This window comes from Falco punctatus (genome assembly GCF_963210335.1).
Source record: "Falco punctatus genome assembly, chromosome: 6".
Taxonomy (NCBI): Eukaryota; Metazoa; Chordata; class Aves; order Falconiformes; family Falconidae; genus Falco; species Falco punctatus.
This window is the reverse complement of record NC_137585.1, coordinates 38873294-38891476: the sequence shown is the minus strand read 5'-3', so window position 1 is coordinate 38891476 and position 18183 is coordinate 38873294. Positions and strand designations below refer to the sequence as shown.

At 37.3% G+C, this 18183-nt stretch overlaps 1 protein-coding gene across 1 annotated transcript in view; it reads right to left on the bottom strand.

Annotated features, from left to right (window-relative positions):
• Positions 1 to 18183, bottom strand: part of NUP205 (nucleoporin 205) — a 52852-nt gene that overhangs the window by 20457 nt on the left and 14212 nt on the right. The window contains exons 9-22 of the mRNA XM_080393240.1: positions 17066 to 17182; positions 15300 to 15437; positions 14028 to 14178; positions 13034 to 13239; positions 11453 to 11635; positions 10236 to 10286; positions 9434 to 9643; positions 8544 to 8643; positions 6750 to 6887; positions 6308 to 6497; positions 5133 to 5253; positions 4549 to 4630; positions 3962 to 4126; positions 394 to 518 (exon numbers count right to left, since the gene is read on the bottom strand). Of these exons, the coding sequence (XP_080249366.1) occupies positions 394 to 518; positions 3962 to 4126; positions 4549 to 4630; positions 5133 to 5253; positions 6308 to 6497; positions 6750 to 6887; positions 8544 to 8643; positions 9434 to 9643; positions 10236 to 10286; positions 11453 to 11635; positions 13034 to 13239; positions 14028 to 14178; positions 15300 to 15437; positions 17066 to 17182 (1977 nt within the window). The remainder of the gene's footprint in view (positions 1 to 393; positions 519 to 3961; positions 4127 to 4548; positions 4631 to 5132; positions 5254 to 6307; positions 6498 to 6749; positions 6888 to 8543; positions 8644 to 9433; positions 9644 to 10235; positions 10287 to 11452; positions 11636 to 13033; positions 13240 to 14027; positions 14179 to 15299; positions 15438 to 17065; positions 17183 to 18183) is intronic.

Sequence of the window (18183 nt, the reverse complement as noted above, 5' to 3'; positions counted from 1 at the left end):
GAATAAAGAAGATAATTTTATTGGCTTATTTGTGATTATTTTTTAACTTACATGCTGGCAAATGGCAGTTTTAATTTTTTTTTCAAAAAAAGGCATATGATCACAACAGATTCAAAGGCTCACCGAAAATATTTAGAACATTAGTTTTATAAATATATCCCTATTCCAAGTTCTGACATGAGTACAGACTCTTTATATTCTGTGTTGCTACAAGATAATACTTTTTCACTCAGAAGAAGGTAGAATAGAAAGAGTTCCATGTATATAAAAACCTGACAAATGCACGTTAAAAATGAAATTATTATTGAAATCATCAATCATCGGTATTCACCAACCAAGAAGTAGCTAATTTTACTTAGAGCATACTATGCTAACAGAAAATACATTGAATACCTGGTAACAGAGTTCTGCAAGATGAGGAGATTCCTGAACTGCTGTAGGTCCATTCCTTGTTTCGGTACCCTTCTCCAGTATGTTCAAAATAGCATGAAGGCAAGTCCGTGGGCAACCCAAGACACCTTAAAATAGAAAAATACTTTCTTACATTCTTGATCTTACTTACCTCCATAGCAAATACAGGCTAGTACACAGAATTACAGAAAATAAATTGTTCAGATACATTGTGCTGCACTATACTGCTCCACAGAGCTGCAGCAAAAATATCTGGTGAAGTTTTTTCTGTTAATTAAAATAAAAGAAGGAACTGTGTTTCAGAAAAAAATTAACGAAAACATGTATATTTAGTCTGTAGGCTTCTGAGATGCTGTAGGATAAATTATGCAATCAAAACTTAAGAAATTTCTCTTCAGTTCTATTAAAAAAATATTCAATTGATTCTTTAATATTCTGCATGAACCAAATGAAAATTTGATTCTTGCTCTTAAAACTTTACCTGGATACTCATCTGACAATTTCAAAGAGAAGTTTTAAAATCCTGTGTTTATTTTACAATTACAGCCATTTTACGACTAATGCTCCTAAAGGCACTTGACACTGCAACCAAGGGAGATTTTAATACTGAAGTTAAAATCTGTCTTTCTGCATCCTTCCTTTAGCCAATTAATTCTTTAATCAAACCAGAAAGATGTACTGAAGCAGTAAAGGCATTGAAAACTGCATTTCTTACAGGGGAAATCACCTTCTCTGTTTGGACACATGGAATTTATGCTGTAGTAGGAAATTATTATCTCAAAGCAAACTGTTATAGTCATTATTTCTTCACATTATTAATGGGATAAATCACAAAGAGGTGTGCAAGGCTCTCTCATGGCTCTGAGACAAAGTCCCCTATCACTGATTTAACGCACAGAATTTCAAAATATTCAAGACACAGTCTGCTACTTTGCAGATGAAAAAAACAGGCTGGCATCTTTTTATCATCATTCTGATCTATCAAATAACTTTAAGACTTCTTTTTTTTCCAAATAAAATTCAGGTCCTAACTACCTTCATTTTGAACTATGAAGGCACAGAACGGCATCCAGGCGGGTTCTGAACGTCTCCAGAGAAGAAGACTCCACAACAGCCCTGGGCAGCCTCTTCCAGTGCTCAGTCACCCTCAAAGCGAGCAAGTTTTTCCTCGTATTCAGAAGAAACGCCCAGCGTTGCGGTTTGTGCCCGTTGCCCCTTGTCCTGTCGCTGGGCACCGCTGAACGGAGCCTGGCCCCATCCTCCTGACACTCGCCCTTAAGATACCTGCAGGCATTGGCAAGGTCCCCTCTCAGTCTTCTCCAGGCTAAACAGCCCCAGCTCTCTGGGCCTTTCCTCATCAGGGAGATGCTCCAGTCCCTAATCCCCTGGGCAGCCCTCTGCTGCACCCTCTCCAGTAGTTCCCCGTCTCTCTTGAACTGGGGAGCCCGGCACTGGGCACAGCCCTCCAGATGCAGCCTCACCGGGGCACGGTGAAGGGACAGGACAACCTCCCCCCACTTGCTGGCCACGCTCCGCCTGACGCACCCCAGGATCCCGGCGGCCTTCGTGGCCACACGGGCAGCTCACCGGCCACCAGCACTCCCATGTCCTTCTCCACAGAGCTGCCTTCTAGCAGGTCAACCCAGCCTCTGCTGGTGCCTGGGGTTATTCCTCCCCTGCCGCAGGACCTACGCTTGCCCTTGTGCAACTTCATGAGCTTCCTCTCTGCCCAACTCTCCAGCCCGTCCGGGCCCCGCTCAATGACAGCGCAGCCTTCTGGGGTGATCAGCCGCTCCTCCCGGTTCTGTATCATCAGCAAACTTGCTCAGGGCACGCTCCAACCCTTCATGAAGGTCACTGATGAATCCAGCCAGACTCTGCGCTGCTGTTCACAACCCTCTGAGCTCTGCCATGCAGCCAGTTCTCAGCCCGTTTCACTGTCCACTCACCTAACCCACGCTGCCTGAGCTTACCTGGGAGGGTGTTATGGCAGACAGTGCCAAAAGCCTTGCTGAGGTCAAGGTAGACAACATCCACTGCTCTCCCCTCGCCTACCCCAGCCAGTCATTACATCGCAGAAGGCTTTTAAGTTGGCCAGGTAGGAGTTCCCCTTGGTGAATCCGTGCTGACTACTGCCGATAACCTTCTTTTTCTGCACACGCTTAAAGAGGACCTCCAGGATAAGCTGTTCCATCACCTTTCCACTCCATGCCCTATCTGATACACCATGCTCTGTTTGCCCGCCCTTTTGGTAACACTCCTGGTTGCTAGCATTCCCTAGGGCCATTTGAACCTCCCATGGTTTCTCCTGGGAATGTCCAAGCTGCGTCAGCCTCGCTCACAAGATCTGCTGACTCCTGGTGGGGTTCTCAGTTCTTGTTCGGGTTTCCCTGAGGCCAGGAACATCCCCGTCCACTTTGATCTAATGCTCAGCCACAGAACTTAGCGTTGCCACCAGTGCCTGCCTCGCCCACTCAGATCAGTTATGCTTATCAGAGCAGATTGTTCATGGATTTATAAAGTTGGGTCTTGAAAAGATCCAAGCATAGAGACTGCGTGACCTCTCTGGCCAATCCACTCCACTGCTTCACTGTCTTCATGGTGAAAAAGTTTCTCCTATATGCAGTTGGAGTCTCTCCTGTTTCAGTTTATGCTCACTGCCACACACCTTTGAAGAGCCTGGCTTTATCCTCTCATTAACCCCTGCTTTGTAGGTATTCAAAGACTGCTGCTAGGTCACCCCAGAGCCTTCTCTTCTCCAGGCTGAAGAAGTCCCACTCCCTCAGCTTCTCTCCATAGGCTGAGTACTCCAGCCCCCTGACCATCTGTGCCGAACTTGCTCAAGTTTATCAATATCTGTCTTGTACTGAATACAAGTTAGAAGCTGAGGTGGCAAACAAGACATACTAACACACTATTTTTCTCACCAACTCCAGAAACTTTAGAAATGTCACTTCTCTTGCTTCAAAGTTCATCTTGTCATCTATTTATTCATACATATATTAATATGTCTAGCAATAGAATGAAAACCCACATATTCTAAAAGGTTTTATCCTACAGTGTTAAACAACAAAACTGGTTTTCTTCCCTGTAACTGATTTTAATCAGGAGTTTGAGGAGGGACAGGATAGTAGTCAATTACTATAACCAGTTCAAAGTGACAACCTGCTTTGTAGACTCCCCTGTTGTCATACACAGGTACTTCTTGGATCATCAAATCAAATTCTTTGTACTGTGAACACAACCCACACTGCATAAAATAGTAAATTAATTAATGCTTCACTTCTAAACTATCGTTTTCCACCGCAACCCTAATTTCAAGCCTGTTCCAAAATCTAACTTAAACAAAGGATCAGATCCTAAAGCTATTTAAATGCTGCATTTGAGCATCAACATATCTTTTAATTTAGTTTTTGAGTCTTTGAACAAGGCCTGTTGTCTTATTCTTAACATTAAAGGAAACTGCTTCTCCCCATGAATTTTGCAATAAATATTCTCAGGGCTGGTAACAGAATTGATTAAATGCCAGATCAACTTTTCCTCTTCGTACCTGGATCTTGTAGATTTGTAGTGCTGACAGGTTTCTTTAGTTCATATCCCAAGAGATACAGAGCAAGGCTGGGAGGACTACGCTCAAGAGAAGTGATAAGAAGATTCAGAATATGGATTCTTGTTTCATGATGGATTCGTGCCCGCCTCTTTTCAGGCTCCAGCTCTTGATTTGGGGGGGAGGGAGAGGGAAAAAAAAAAGTGAATAATGAAGTGAGGAAACCCATTTAACAGAGTAATCCTCAGAGCCTTCAAGTTAAATACAACAAAGCTAAGGCATCAACTTATATTAGTATGAAGGGATACAAGACAAAAACTTCAAATTACTATTAATACAGCTCTAAACAATACATCCAGAGCAACGTTTAAATACTTGTCTTCTGAAAACAGACTCAGTTTGTAGTTGGCTTATCACACTGTGGACATATCTTAACAAGGCATTGGTGCTTTTCATTTGTTAAAGGTTCAGTTCTACAGAAAACAATGTAAGAAAAGGGTTTTCTGACTTGAAAGCACTTTTCTTCACCTCTTTCATCAATTTCTTTCTACGCAAAAGACAATGGCATTTTTAAGAAGCCTTTTACATACCCTCATCTGGATTAATTAATTCTTCTGCATCTTCATTGTCCAAACATTCCACAAACCCAGCCATCAGCTTCTGGCTAATACTCTGTATTCAACAACAGAAGGATGAAAATGAAAAGGATTTCAAGAATATTAAAAACAGTATCTTTCATAATTCCCTCCATATAAGTTGACAGAAGTTCTAGATAAAAATTATATAACCTCGTTAATAAGCAGGAGTTAAGAGTTGTAGCTGTTCTAAGCAGAGGTTAGCAATTAGCCTCTGAACAGAAAAAAAATCTACTGTTGTTACATATGCTAAATTATCCTCACAGGCTGAAGGCTACAAAGTCACAGGAAGGTCTCAGTATCTCAAAGAATATTGTCCTTTACTTTCTCGAAAACATTCATGATACTGGTTGTTTTTCAATTAATGAAGTAGTGGCTTTTCACAATGCCACAGTAAAAGACTTTTTCGATGTAGGTAGATATAAGACAAAATATAGTTTTAATGTACTTGATCTAGAAATCTATCCTTTAAAGTAACATTATGGAGAACCAGTATTTCACCACTTTCTCTTTCCAGATCCAAAGAAACTGGCACTTACTTGATCATGTGTGAAATCACCCACTAGCTTTATCTGGATGTTGGAATTACAGGAAATACAGCATAAAATCTTGGCACTTTCAAAAGCCAGTTCAGGGTTGCTGTTTCCATGATAAAGATACCTTCAGAAATACAAGATTATTGTAATGAAATTGTTGAGAATTTTGCTTTTATTTCAAGATGGTAATGAACAGATTAGAAATTAAACAACATTTAGAACAGAAGCGTTTACAAATCAAACTACATGAGATAACAGTAAAGCTACAAACAAAATTTCACTATACACAAAGCACTTCACACTCCTCCATCAAAAGGAAGGTAGCAGGCCGAGTAGGGATAATAAATCTCTCCTGGAATTTTCACCATTCTTTATCAAAACTCTGCCTCAGACATTGAAAACAACTGGTCACAGGCTTACCCAAGAAACACAGAGAAAATACCTTCACATCATGCAGAAATGAGTGTAACTGAGGACCAAAATTAGCTAAAATCAACTACTGCATGTACCCAACATAGAAAAGACTAAAAACAATTTCAAAAAGTCTTAAAAGGCATGCTTTTTTCAAAACTATGTCAACTATTGTTACGTGAAAAAAGTAATATAAATGGAAGACAAAAGCATATATAAAGAGTTAATATTTTAGTGCAGTCAGAATATCACTGCTTTTTTTATGCACTAAATTCTACTATTCATCAGTGTTTGTCTGTAAAGTTATTATAAAATTGATCAGTAACATAAGGTGTCAGTGGGAAGTGGAAATCTTGCATTTGAAATGGAGTTTCAGGTTACTAGCCTGATGCTTTTAATATAGTAACTAAGGGACAAACTGTAAAACATGTAAGTGACCAATAGCAACCAAATGAAGTTTTACTTTTCCATCCTATAACAAAGTCTGGGGCAAACTGAAAATTGTATGCAAGGAAATCACTGCACATAAGGCAACCAGGAAGAAGTCATGAGGGGAAAAACAATTCAGAAAGAAACACTTCAAATACAGATCCCAATCTTGACAATACATAGATCATACCACCTGTGAAGACACCTCCCACCACCACAAAATTTTCAGAGATGCTCTGTGCAAAGTGAAGCATTTGTCAGTAAAACTAATGAAGGGATCAGGATCCAAACACTTCTGTGCCTCCAAAACTCCCCCCTTCCCAGTACTTTGCACACACCTAGCAATATTCACCACGTGATCGGCCTTTTTAGTGCGAGGGTTGATTCCTTGAAGCAGCTGCTCCAGTGGCGTGACAATAAGAGAAAGGTGGCTCTCCCGCAACAAATCCATAAAAAGATTCTCTTTCTGTAGGGTTAAGTCCAGAAGTGCAAGGCAATACTGTACAGCTTTCTCTAAATGCTTCTTCCCTGCAGTGCACAAACCACAAGAAACAAAGGAGCAGTTAAATAGCCTACATTCATAAACCTCGTTTATCAAGCCCTGCACCAAGAAAGAACTTGTCAGTTGTCTACTGCTAGGAAAATTCCCCCCTGCCCAACATCATTTTTATATGTTTTATATGCAAGAGAAACATCTAATTGAAGATATGCAATGTCAGCTTTAAATCCTACTTAGTATGCATTTTAATTTCACATGAAAAATAAATTCTAGGCACATACCAGGAAACGGAGCATAAGTATCAAGCTGCTTAACCCCTTCTTCAAGCAAACTAAGGGACAGTTCCAGCATTGGGGACTCATTCAATAGATGATACATCAAATTGAATCCAGGTGGTTTATATGCTATTATTTCTTCTCCTAAAACGAGAAGGGGGGGAAAAAATTAACATTAATAGAAAAGATTTCCATTACTCAAGCTAGCCTGAGCTACAAAACGTAACAGTTCCTGTTGTTGTTGTAATCAACACCTAAACAGATGAAACATACTGCATACAAAGTCTTCAGAGGTTTTCTTCACAAATAAGCCATTTAGGTAACCTTTAAGTTTTGGAAAAAGTAGTAATGGCAATTATCATTACTTTTCAGTATCTAATAGCCCAACTTCAACTTTAACCAGTCAGACTTCCCCTAAGTAGACATGACCTTGGATTCAAATTAATGCAGACTTTATATCAAACTGAAGCTACATTAAATGGTTTTGCAAGACTGAGAAGTAACCAGAAAAAATGTACATCCCCCCAAAGCTGCTTGAAGACCCGGGATGAGGGGAAAAAGCATTTCCAGAAATCAAAGCTCAGACAGTCCCCTGAACCCCGAATGCTCATAGTGTACAGATATTTGCATGTCTGTTGCAACAACATATGCAAAAATGAAACTATTAGCCTAAAACTCAAAGACCCTCATGAAACAAGAAAAAGGGAATGTCAAGACTAATGTTTCTCATTTATCTAGTCTCCTAGTAAACTATGGTGGATAAAAGCAGGTGAACATTAAGAATCTTTTTTAGCATGCAAGTGGGAATGAAGATGCAGTTTCTTTTGGCATCAGCTTAAACAGTGTCCTCCTCCCTTCCATTCGTTCCATGTCTGTGCTGCTCCCCAACACACCAATAGATGTGCTGTGCCACTGTGGAGCCACACAGTGCATCAGTTCAAGAAATGGATCTAGTAAAAAAGATCAGTTTTAACCCATTTCTCCAATATATCATGTAATCATACAAACTGAAGGACTAGCTGAGGCCAGGAATAAACCAACAGAACTTGCTCAAGCCAGTTAAGCTGTCAAGAATTGTTTGTCAAAGCACAGAGCACACAGGTCTCCCAGATTGAAGCAAGCTCACTGGAGAGGTATGTCTTAAAAGTTGTTCACTTAAGGAGTAGTTCTCACAGCTCTCTACTGCTACAAATTCACAGCCGTAAGGATGGCATTCAATCTTGAGAAGAAACTTTGCATTAAAAAAAATCTGCAGCCCAAATAAGCCTTAAATTTCCTAGAATGAGGCAACTGCCATCTACTTTGGTCTTTTAGAGAACAGTTATACAGAACTAAATTACTTGGATCATAATTCTACTGCTACTGTCTCCTCTGAATATTTAATGTATAAATAATATTTATATTAGAGGCTATATCAAATACACAGACACCTTTAAATTAATGCTATGAATAGCGGTGATTTAGATACAGACCAAAGAAATCCACAGAAACAAGCCCAAAACAAAGGTGTTTCTTTAAGTGTCAAATGCTGCTCTTCAATCATATCGGCTACACAAGACAGACAGAAGTCATCCTCCTAGTAGAGCTAGGGAGGTAGGAGACAGTGTACATGAAGCCCTAATGAATCGGCAACATAGGTCCCAATAGTATGTGGACATTTTTTAATGTCTTCCTATCTTAAAGACTTGGTTTAGCTTTCTACCAACTCTACTAGCACTACTAAACAAGACCACAAGATAGAGGCAAGAGAGCAAATCAAGTTACGATTTTGTTTGTTAGTGAACAAATGAACAAGTTAACCTTGTAACTCCACATATTGGTCCACAAAGTCTTCAAGTTGAGGTTCATAGTCCCGCAGCAATTTGTAAAACACTTCCAGAACTACCTCAGCTACTTCCCACTGTAGATAATCACAAAATAAAGAAAAAGTCATACACAGAATAAGATTGACACTGCAGCAACAAGACCAAGATGACAAAGAATACAACAGGCAGCGCAGTGATGTACTGGATCAGAAGTACGGCATGACCATCTAATTCTGAGATAGTATCCAACAACACTTATAATTCAACACATAAAATTATTTGAAAGGCCAAACTTTCCTCTGAAGTAAAATGGAACACTAAAACAGATTTATTGCCTGTTCCAGGCTCTATTATACAATATACATATTAGTATACTGAAACTACAAGCAATAAAGAGTCTTTATTAGGTATACAGCTAATAACAGATCATCAATAGTTTCCAGGATAGAGTTTAGCATGCACTTTCATCCAGAAGTATCATAAAGGAAACTCAAATTCCTTGATTCAGCAAGTCAAAAATATTCTCTTAAAGTAACAATGAGGAAAGGACAAATCTAACTTGTAGATCTGGGCACATGATGTTCAGAAGTCATTAGCTATGTAGTAGAGTTGCAGAATCCTGTATAATAAATTAAAATTTAGCAATATAAACTTTTTATTTTTTAAAAGGATACTTTATACAGGCTCCTTTAGATAGTTCGTAGATCCTGACCACCCATGAGTTGAAAAATCACCTGCTTACAGAATCAAAATACTGAACTGCTCGAGGTTACCTCTGCTGCATCTAACTTGCACAGCTTCTCAAACAAATCTACGCCACATCAGCAGTGCCAAATCATTTGAACTACATCCTAAAAGAACCCATATTTTTAAAACAAAAATTACTTTTTCAGCAGCTCTCCGGTAAGCTCTGGTGCGGAATCGAAGAAACACAGAATCCCTGAGGAACTGGAGATAGGGATCAAAGCCTGGTGGACGGAGACCTGCTCCCAAGTTAGAGGGGAATGAACTCTCCACTAGTGTGCTGATGAGTCGACAGAAGGCACGGGTTAAAGGATATTCCTCACAGCGGGACTCAATTTCATTCAATTCAACCTTCCCAAGATGACGGAAAAAACAGAAGGAGAAATATCAAAGATTTTGAGGGAGAAAGAAACAGGTGAGAGCAAATAATATAAGGGCATCATCTGTGAATTACTTTACAGTTAATTGACCTTGCTGCATTTTTGTCTACAGTACACCACAAAGCAAAGACAGTGAAGCAACAGTACTGTCATTTCAGTTCAGCAACATCATCTTCATTCATTTCTGAGCTACCAGAAGACATGCCTCAACATTTACATACTTTGTTTTTATTTACCACTGTTATTAGAAGTGAGCTGTACTAAGATGTAACAAAAGTGAGGACAGTTTAGGAATATAGGAAATCTTAGTAAGAAGCGCTCATAAGGAATTTGAGGGTTTAGATGTTGCTCTGTTACTAGTATGAAGCTGCACTAGCCTCATAAATGGATAAAATTTCCAGAAATTAAAAGCAGGCCTGAGAGTAAATTACGAAGCAGTGCAATAACAGTGCCTATTCCAAGGCTTTCCATGGACATGGCAGCAGATGCAGCCTCTGCAAGTGTTTCCCAAACTCGTATGCAGATGGTCAGAGAGGCTGCCTGGGTACAAGAGAAACCCTTACCTCAATACCAATTGCTTGTCTCTGGCCTGGACTTCTCACAGTTTGTAATACCTTCAAAACAGAAAGAGAAATTTAAAACAGACAAATATTAAACATACTCAAAGTGTATCTCCATCATTTCTATCAGGACTAAAAGATACTCACCACTTTTTAGCTGTAAGAAGTATTCTCTTAAATCCATTTAAAAGATAAAAAGCTAATTTTTTTCTGTCTGAAAGGCTGGGTTATATGTTGTACACTTGTATGCTTCTAGCTTTATTTATATCCTCAAGTATCTGTATCATGTTTATTGTTAAACAAAACAAAGAGCAGAAATACTTTCACATTAATGATTTTTGTCTTATAGCGGTTACGGAAAAGACATTTCCCTTGTTATCCCTTACAACAGTGTATTTTAAGGAGTATCATAAATTAGGAAGCCAAGGCAGTGAGCATTCAAAATACTACTATTATAAGTTGTCATTACTGTCAGGGTCTTTTTATTTGTAATTAACAATAAACCAGCAGTTGCAGTTGAAATGCCTGATGTTCTTCCAATAAAACAGCAACTAGCCTGAACCGTAATAGACGCTATAAAATAAGCCCATCCTATTATGATTTTTCAATTAACAATACAAAAAGCATTTTCATTTGATATTCATCTTAGTTAGGATTAATATTTAAAATTTTCTCTGAAATCAAGACAGCGGGGAAAAAATGCTTTTTTAAAAGTTAGAGCTTTTAATATATATCTATCATTTGCCATTTAAATGTAAAAGTTGACAACAATAATCTGTAAATTACAATTAACTTCCCTGAAAATTAAATGCCTGAAAGTGGAGCTTTTTAGCTAGTCCCTTCTCTCCAAGAGTACCATTTACACTAGAAGAATATTACCAAAAAAAAAAAATTTCCCCCACATAAAAATATGTAACCTGCAGAATATTGATTACTGGTGACACAGACTGAGGAAAACACACTGAACACACAGGACTGTCTTTTAGAAAACCTGTATTCATGTAAAATAAGCAGAGTCAATGAGATCTCTGAGGCATAAAATCATACTGTCATTTTCAAAATAATTTCGAAGTAAGAACTGCATTAACTAAGTGAAAAAGAAGACCATTCAACAATGTCAACAAGAAGAGTTAAGAGAAAATGCAATACTATTTCAAATACACTGACAATTTCAATAGGTTGGGATGCTATAGTTCCAAGCACTGAAAATTCTAAAATACCTGTGTATATTCCAGGGATTGCCAGAGTGAAGCAGCTATTTCAGGAGATCTTCCAAAAGCAGTAAGTGTTTCTAATAACTCTGCTTTCAAAATAGGAGGAATGCTGCACTGCAGAAGTCCCAGAATGACCACTACTGGTGTCCACTGAGGGTGCTCACAAAGAGCTAAGCGAGCGTTCTCACTCTACAGAGTTTAACAGAAAACAAAACTGCAGGTTATTACTTTGAAGATTATTCATGTCTTACAATCTTTAATTCACAGTTAAGTATCAACAACTCTGCTTCATACTTGAAGGTACACCAGACATCAGAAGAATGGCAGACCATTCCAAAACAAACAATTTTTATGAAACAAAAAGCCCAATTTAATGACTCAGAAGTATTAGAATTGTGCCTATCCATACAGAAAAAATGTGCATAATATAAGCTTCTTATAACAACTCTTTTTTTTATTATTTTATTTTTTTTTTTAGTAGACACATTCATGGAATTAGTCTTGAATAAGTTTAAGTACTTAAACTCTATAGATAGCTTCTTCAAGCACTGGTAGAGCGACTTTATCAGTATTTCTATTATGAACTTAAATTGCATTTGGATATTTGCTTAGGAACTTTAGGAACCTAAAGGAATTTGTTTAAGTGTAACAGTAGAGTCATCACCAGTGTAAGCTAATTTTAGGCTCTCAGATAAACACTGGACAGGAACAAGCCTCTAGATTCATCCCACGATAATTCCCTGCATCCTTAGAACAAATTTTCTTCTTCCCAGGTTATGGATTGATGACACGAGGAAATATTAGTTTTAAAGAGTTCCTTTTTCCCCATGCTTATCCGAAGTTCACAAGACAGCTCACATAGGAACACCCCTTTATCATCACTACCAAGGATTATTTTTTAAAAGTCTAATTAGTTTCACTGATCTGTCTTATGTTTGTGTCAGCAAAACCAAGGGTATCTCACTAAATCACAGATTTTTCAGGCTGCAGGTCTGGTGGGTACTGAGGAGCTGAAATCCACACTACCCAGAATTACCGAGACAATTCAAATCGAAAACCTGCATTGCAGTTTTATTCTCTTGGAATCCTCCCCCAGTCAACTCATGGCATGCTTTACTAGTTTGGGGATGTTTTAAATCTAACTCTGGAGGGAAGTTTCACAGTTGATCAGGTTGCTTGTGAAACTTCTATTTCCTTTTAAATTCGTTTATTATTTTTGCCTTTTCAAACTCATAATCAAATGCAAAGAACTCTCCTACCCCATAGTCATTTCTTCTAAATATATCTCACTTCTTAAAGACATCTCCATGACACCAAAGTGGCAGGAAGTCATGAAAATCATACCCCCAAAACACCAGCAACACAGGGAAAGGTGTCATCTCTTCCTGCTTCACCTGGACCATGTGTTTGGTCGTAACAGTTATTCCTGATGTCTCCCACACTTCTGAAGTTCACTAATCAAATGACAACTGCTAGTTAAATTTGCCCTACATACCTTTTTAGTCAAATGAACTTCTCAGCTAAATTATGATGTTTTGCAAGAAATAAAATGCACTAACAAAGAAAACCAAATAAAAGGTTACTTACCCAATTTACTATAACAGTGGTCAACTGTAAAAAAGCAATTAATCCGTCCTGTTCTTTCTGTGTGATTCCTCGGAGAGGCAGGTGACGATACTGGACACTGTCTGCACTTGGCAAGTCCTTCCTTAAGTGCTCATGATAAAGCATCAAAGAGTGGAAGAAATGCTCCCAGGAGACAGGGCTGCCACCTGCTCCTTGGATGTTTTCCGCTACAAAAATGACAAACAGGTGACAAGATTGTCTTTCTACTTTTTCACAGGGTGACAAGTAGGGTAGTTAAATTTAAAAGGAAAACTTTCTTATCTAGAGGAAAAAAAATAAAGTTCAAAGTAAAGCTATTGTTTCTGAAACCAGTGTTTCTGGTTTGGGGTTTTTTGTTGGGATTTTTGTTTTGGTTTTGGTTTTTATTAGAGACAGAAAGGTGCTAATATGAAAAACCAGGACAAAAAGTTTTCCATTTTTTTGAATCAGAATGTTTGCAGTATTATTTGTATCTTCAGAAGGTGGGGGTGGGGGTGTGCCAATTTGATCAATGCAAAATTAATGCAAAACACAGGACTGACCAGCATCTCTTACTTTGAGAAAGCGCTAATATATTACATGTATCAAAAAAATTCTAATGGAACACAGTACTTCTGAAAAAAGTCAGCTCAGGAAATACATTTCCAAAATATACAACTTAACTTTAAGACATTACTCATTTTAGAGTTTACAATAAGCAATATTGATACTCTTCATCTCTTATGGTGTTAAGACATAACTTTTTTAAAAAATGCATTCCTACACTATGTGAATTACTTGCTAAGGTGCTCAGACATTTAATTACCTAATCAGTCTTTTTTTTTTTCCAGATTGCACTTTCAAGTGAAGCCTTCCCATTTCATCTTTGTACTAATAATGAAATGTTAAAAGTATGAAACCACAATTCACCTCAAATGAGTCTGTACTTTTCTAAAGAAGAATAGTTCAGAAAGAGCTGAAATGTCACTTTTCTTACCATGACTACTGCCATTGACTTTTAGCAAACTAAAGCAGTAATGAGCACACTGAGGCCCACTAGCCAGTCCCCGCAGCATTTTCAAGTATGGGATGTAAATTGTGGAAGGAAGTAGATCTCCCATTTGCCTAACAAACTTTGACAAGACAACCTAGAACAAATAAAGATCGGTGTTTAAAAAATGAATTAAATCTGAGTATTTTAGGAAAAGAATAGGCAGCCGAAGTCAGAAAACAGATTCTAATGTGATCAGGGAAGGGTAGAGGGGTGGAATCACAACTCAGGGAAAAAAAAAAAAAATCCTTTGTAGACGGGCCAATTCAGTTTCCCAGAAGGTGAAAAACACGTTGCAAAGAGGAAATAAACAAAAGAAAATAAATCATGCAATTGCAAAGTATACTAACTTTCCAATTCTGTATTTCTAGTGATAAAATTTACTTCAGCTCACAAATGCTGCACAGCAGTATTATTAACAAACACATCTCCCACTGCAAGTTAAGTGGTATCGGGAAAGAATTCACTATGCTTGTCATGTCCCTGCACAGTAACTCACACACACAGTGGTTCCTCCGAGAGTCCTATTAGGGTGTTTGTAGACTGCACCAGGCCCTAACTTAAATCGCCTGGATTGTGAATGTGTCTTGAGATGCATCTGATACATCTCATACTAGGTTTTGCCTAACACTGCATGGTCCTTCAAGAAGCATTGAAGGCTGATAGCATCTCAGGTATCTAAAGAGTTTTGGAATGTCTGCTTCATCTGTTTAGGTTGCTTCTTCATTCTAATTTTAACTTCTGTCTCTCGTGGGCTATACCTTTTGGGCTTTAAACAACCACAATATTCTTCAGAATTTTTACCCCCCAAAATACCATCAACTACAGTTAATGAAGTTTTTTTACAGTTAAGGAATTTAACTTCTCAGTTACACCAAAAAGGTATGTAGAGCTCATGAGACAGAAAACACAAGAGCACTGTTACCAGAATTCATTTAGCAACTGCAACAAAATCAGACCTAAAAAAAAAATTTCACAGAGGTTTGTTAGGACTCTTTCTTGCAAATTTTATTGACAACCATGAATGACTGGCAGTAGCTCATGTTAGAGCAACCAACAATAACCATGTCATGCAGAACAGGACCCATGCAGATAAGCCACTAAAAAAATGTCTCCTTAGAGGCTAGCTGTATTAAGGATACCAGAAACTTTGTTGCCTGTTTTTTATACTAGTTTAGTTTCAAGTCACTAGTAATTACTAAAGAAAATCTAGATAACCTGGCGCTGAGGGGGGCGCTGATGAGCTACTCCAAGGTAGGACCCCATGATGGTAGATGTCTGCAAAGGCTCCGATGGACACCAGTATTCAAGGGCAAGCTCCAAATTAAAGGGGTCTTTCCTATACAACTCAGCAATCTATCAAAGAAACGAAGGTGTTAGAAAAATATCAACCATATAAAGAAAAACCAATTACTTCAACAATATGCACAGCTACTAGATAAACTAAACGTGTCTGAGAGGCAAAGCATCCCACAGCTGGTGCTCCATTCCTTACAACTCACTGAAAATTACAGCCTCTAAATAGCAATACCAGAACAAATGACAGACAGAGAAATTCAAAATACACACATAAGTGAAACTTTCATAACTTTCTACCTAATTAATATAGATTAAATCATTGCCAAGAAAACAGTGTCATTTCTCCTTAAAAACCCACTTGTGTACCTTGATATATTAACTTAGAAACAAGTTAGCCAGTATCAGGATTAGAAATCTTAACCATTATCTGAACATAAACATTCTTCATAGTAAATGAAGAAGTAGAAATTAAAATCTAAGTTTACTATGTATCTCAGAGCTACTTAAGAAAGCATTTTACTATAAATTTTCCTGTTATGTCCTACAGCTCAAAGGACTACCTTTGGAAAAGACAAGCAGTCTTTAATATAGGGATTACTATACTGAAAACTGCATACGTGCACATTTTCATGCTAAATAAAGGGAAAGATACAAGTTTCTTAATTATTCATGAACAGAAAATATAAAATGAACCTGTTCAATATGCAAATCTGTTTTCTAATGTGGAGGGGGGGTGAAAGTGCAGTCAGGTAACCTTAATAACTAATATTTACATAAACCTATATATTTAAATTTAATTTCCAATTTATTTTATTTCAATTTTCTTTATTAAAAAATATGACAGAAACAGAAAGATCTTTCTTTTAAATGTGTACACCTGTGGTCAAAATTCTACTGAAGTTCAAGAACTTGTAATTCCAGCAGCCTTAATGGGGTCACCTTGCCCAGCCTACTCTATAGCAAATAGAAAACAGTCTTCCAAAATTCTCATTACAAATATAATAACACATGAAAATTATTTAAACATTTCAATTCTTTATTGGAATAACTGTCAATAGTAGAGGAAAACCCCTGAAACCTAATTATAGTTTACTCACAGTAAATAGGAAGAAATTTGAAGACTTGGAGAAACATAAAACACTGTGTAAACATTAAGATCTAGATACACAATGGTGTTCCATTCCAAAGAACTTCCATGCATTTAGCCAGATCTCAACTCCAATGATAGCCTGTAGTCTTAAAATTCCTATTTCTAAGTTATGTTAAAATAAGATGGCTTAAGATAACAGATATGCTAAGATAATCTTATTATAATTTAAATTTTAGATATTAAAATATTTTGTGAAATAGCTTCAGCTCAAGAATCTTCAAACATAAGTATGCAGCATTTACTTACTAAACAAGAACTGAATGACACTTCATTAACACCAGAAGCCAAGACAGTAAATTAATGAAAAAGCTTTTTCATTAAAAGTTTACACGAAAAAAAAGTTACAGAAATCTACATAAAATTTACATGAAAAAATATAGAAAGTGTGTATATTTACAGGAAAAAAAATCCCTCTGATCCAAAAAGGGAAAGATACAGCACTGTATGTTATCACTCCGATATGGGTTTTCTGATGAAGGAAAGTCAATCACTTTTTGCCACACTAATTTATAAGGAAAATAAAAATAGGGCTTACTAAAAGCATTAAATGCTCCAGATCTCTCCGAAGGGAAATAGGTGGTTCGTTACCCATCTGAATACTCATGTGGATCATGCGAGCATCTTCATCAGCACGGTTTCTCAGCTGTTTCACCTACACAATTCATGAAGTGGAAAAAAAAACACTGGTCTGTATTTAGCTAAGAATGAAACAGAACAGAAATAACAGAATTTTCTACACCATCTACTAAAATCTAAGAAAGGAAATGAACTTGAACATACATGACAAGAATATTCAATTATTATTTTTTTTTAATACACCCCCAAAGAGTTACATTCAAAGATATATTCAATCACTTTCTTACTGTCAAGGCCCTCAGTTTAGAACTTATATCATGGGAGTTTTTCCCATCTGACTTCACCAGATCCTCTGGTTTGGACTCAAAAGGTGTATCCTTTTCCTCTTTTTACTTCAAAAGCAAGATGGGTTATCTTCAAAGTAAGTCAGACCATTATCAACAAGCAGTGAAAAGAAACAGAAACACTAAAATAATGTTTTCTGTGTATATAGACCTGTGAATACACCTTTCTTAGCCATTTAAGGCCACTTCTACTTACAGCTACTTTATGTTTTGAAAAGTTTTGGATTGATGCAATTACTTTGGACCCAGTCTGTTGCAACTAAAGCATTACCATGTCAATAAATACTGGGGGGGGAGAACAACTGCAACAATTACAAAAAAGGAAAAAAGGCCTTTAATCAGTATCCTAATATTCCTTGTGTTGAAAAAAACTAATTACTAAACAAAAAACAGCTGACATTCTGATATCAAAAAGCCTTTGACAAAACACTCCACCAGAGGCTTATATAAAGCAAACAGACATGAGATGAAAAGTTAAGTTTTGTCAAATATTAAGCAGATATTGAGAAACAAGAAACAGAAATAAGTATCAATTCAACACAACAATAATTAAAACAAGGTGATGGCTAATAGAGACTGGCTCATGGTCTATAATATATATTAATTTTCAAAACTGAATGAGCAGCAAAACAATTGTGTCTTATTAAGAAAAAAGAGTTAAAAACTAGAAATAATTGTGGGAAGGGTCAGAGCAAACTAGCCAAATTAGTATACTAACAAAATTAACATACAG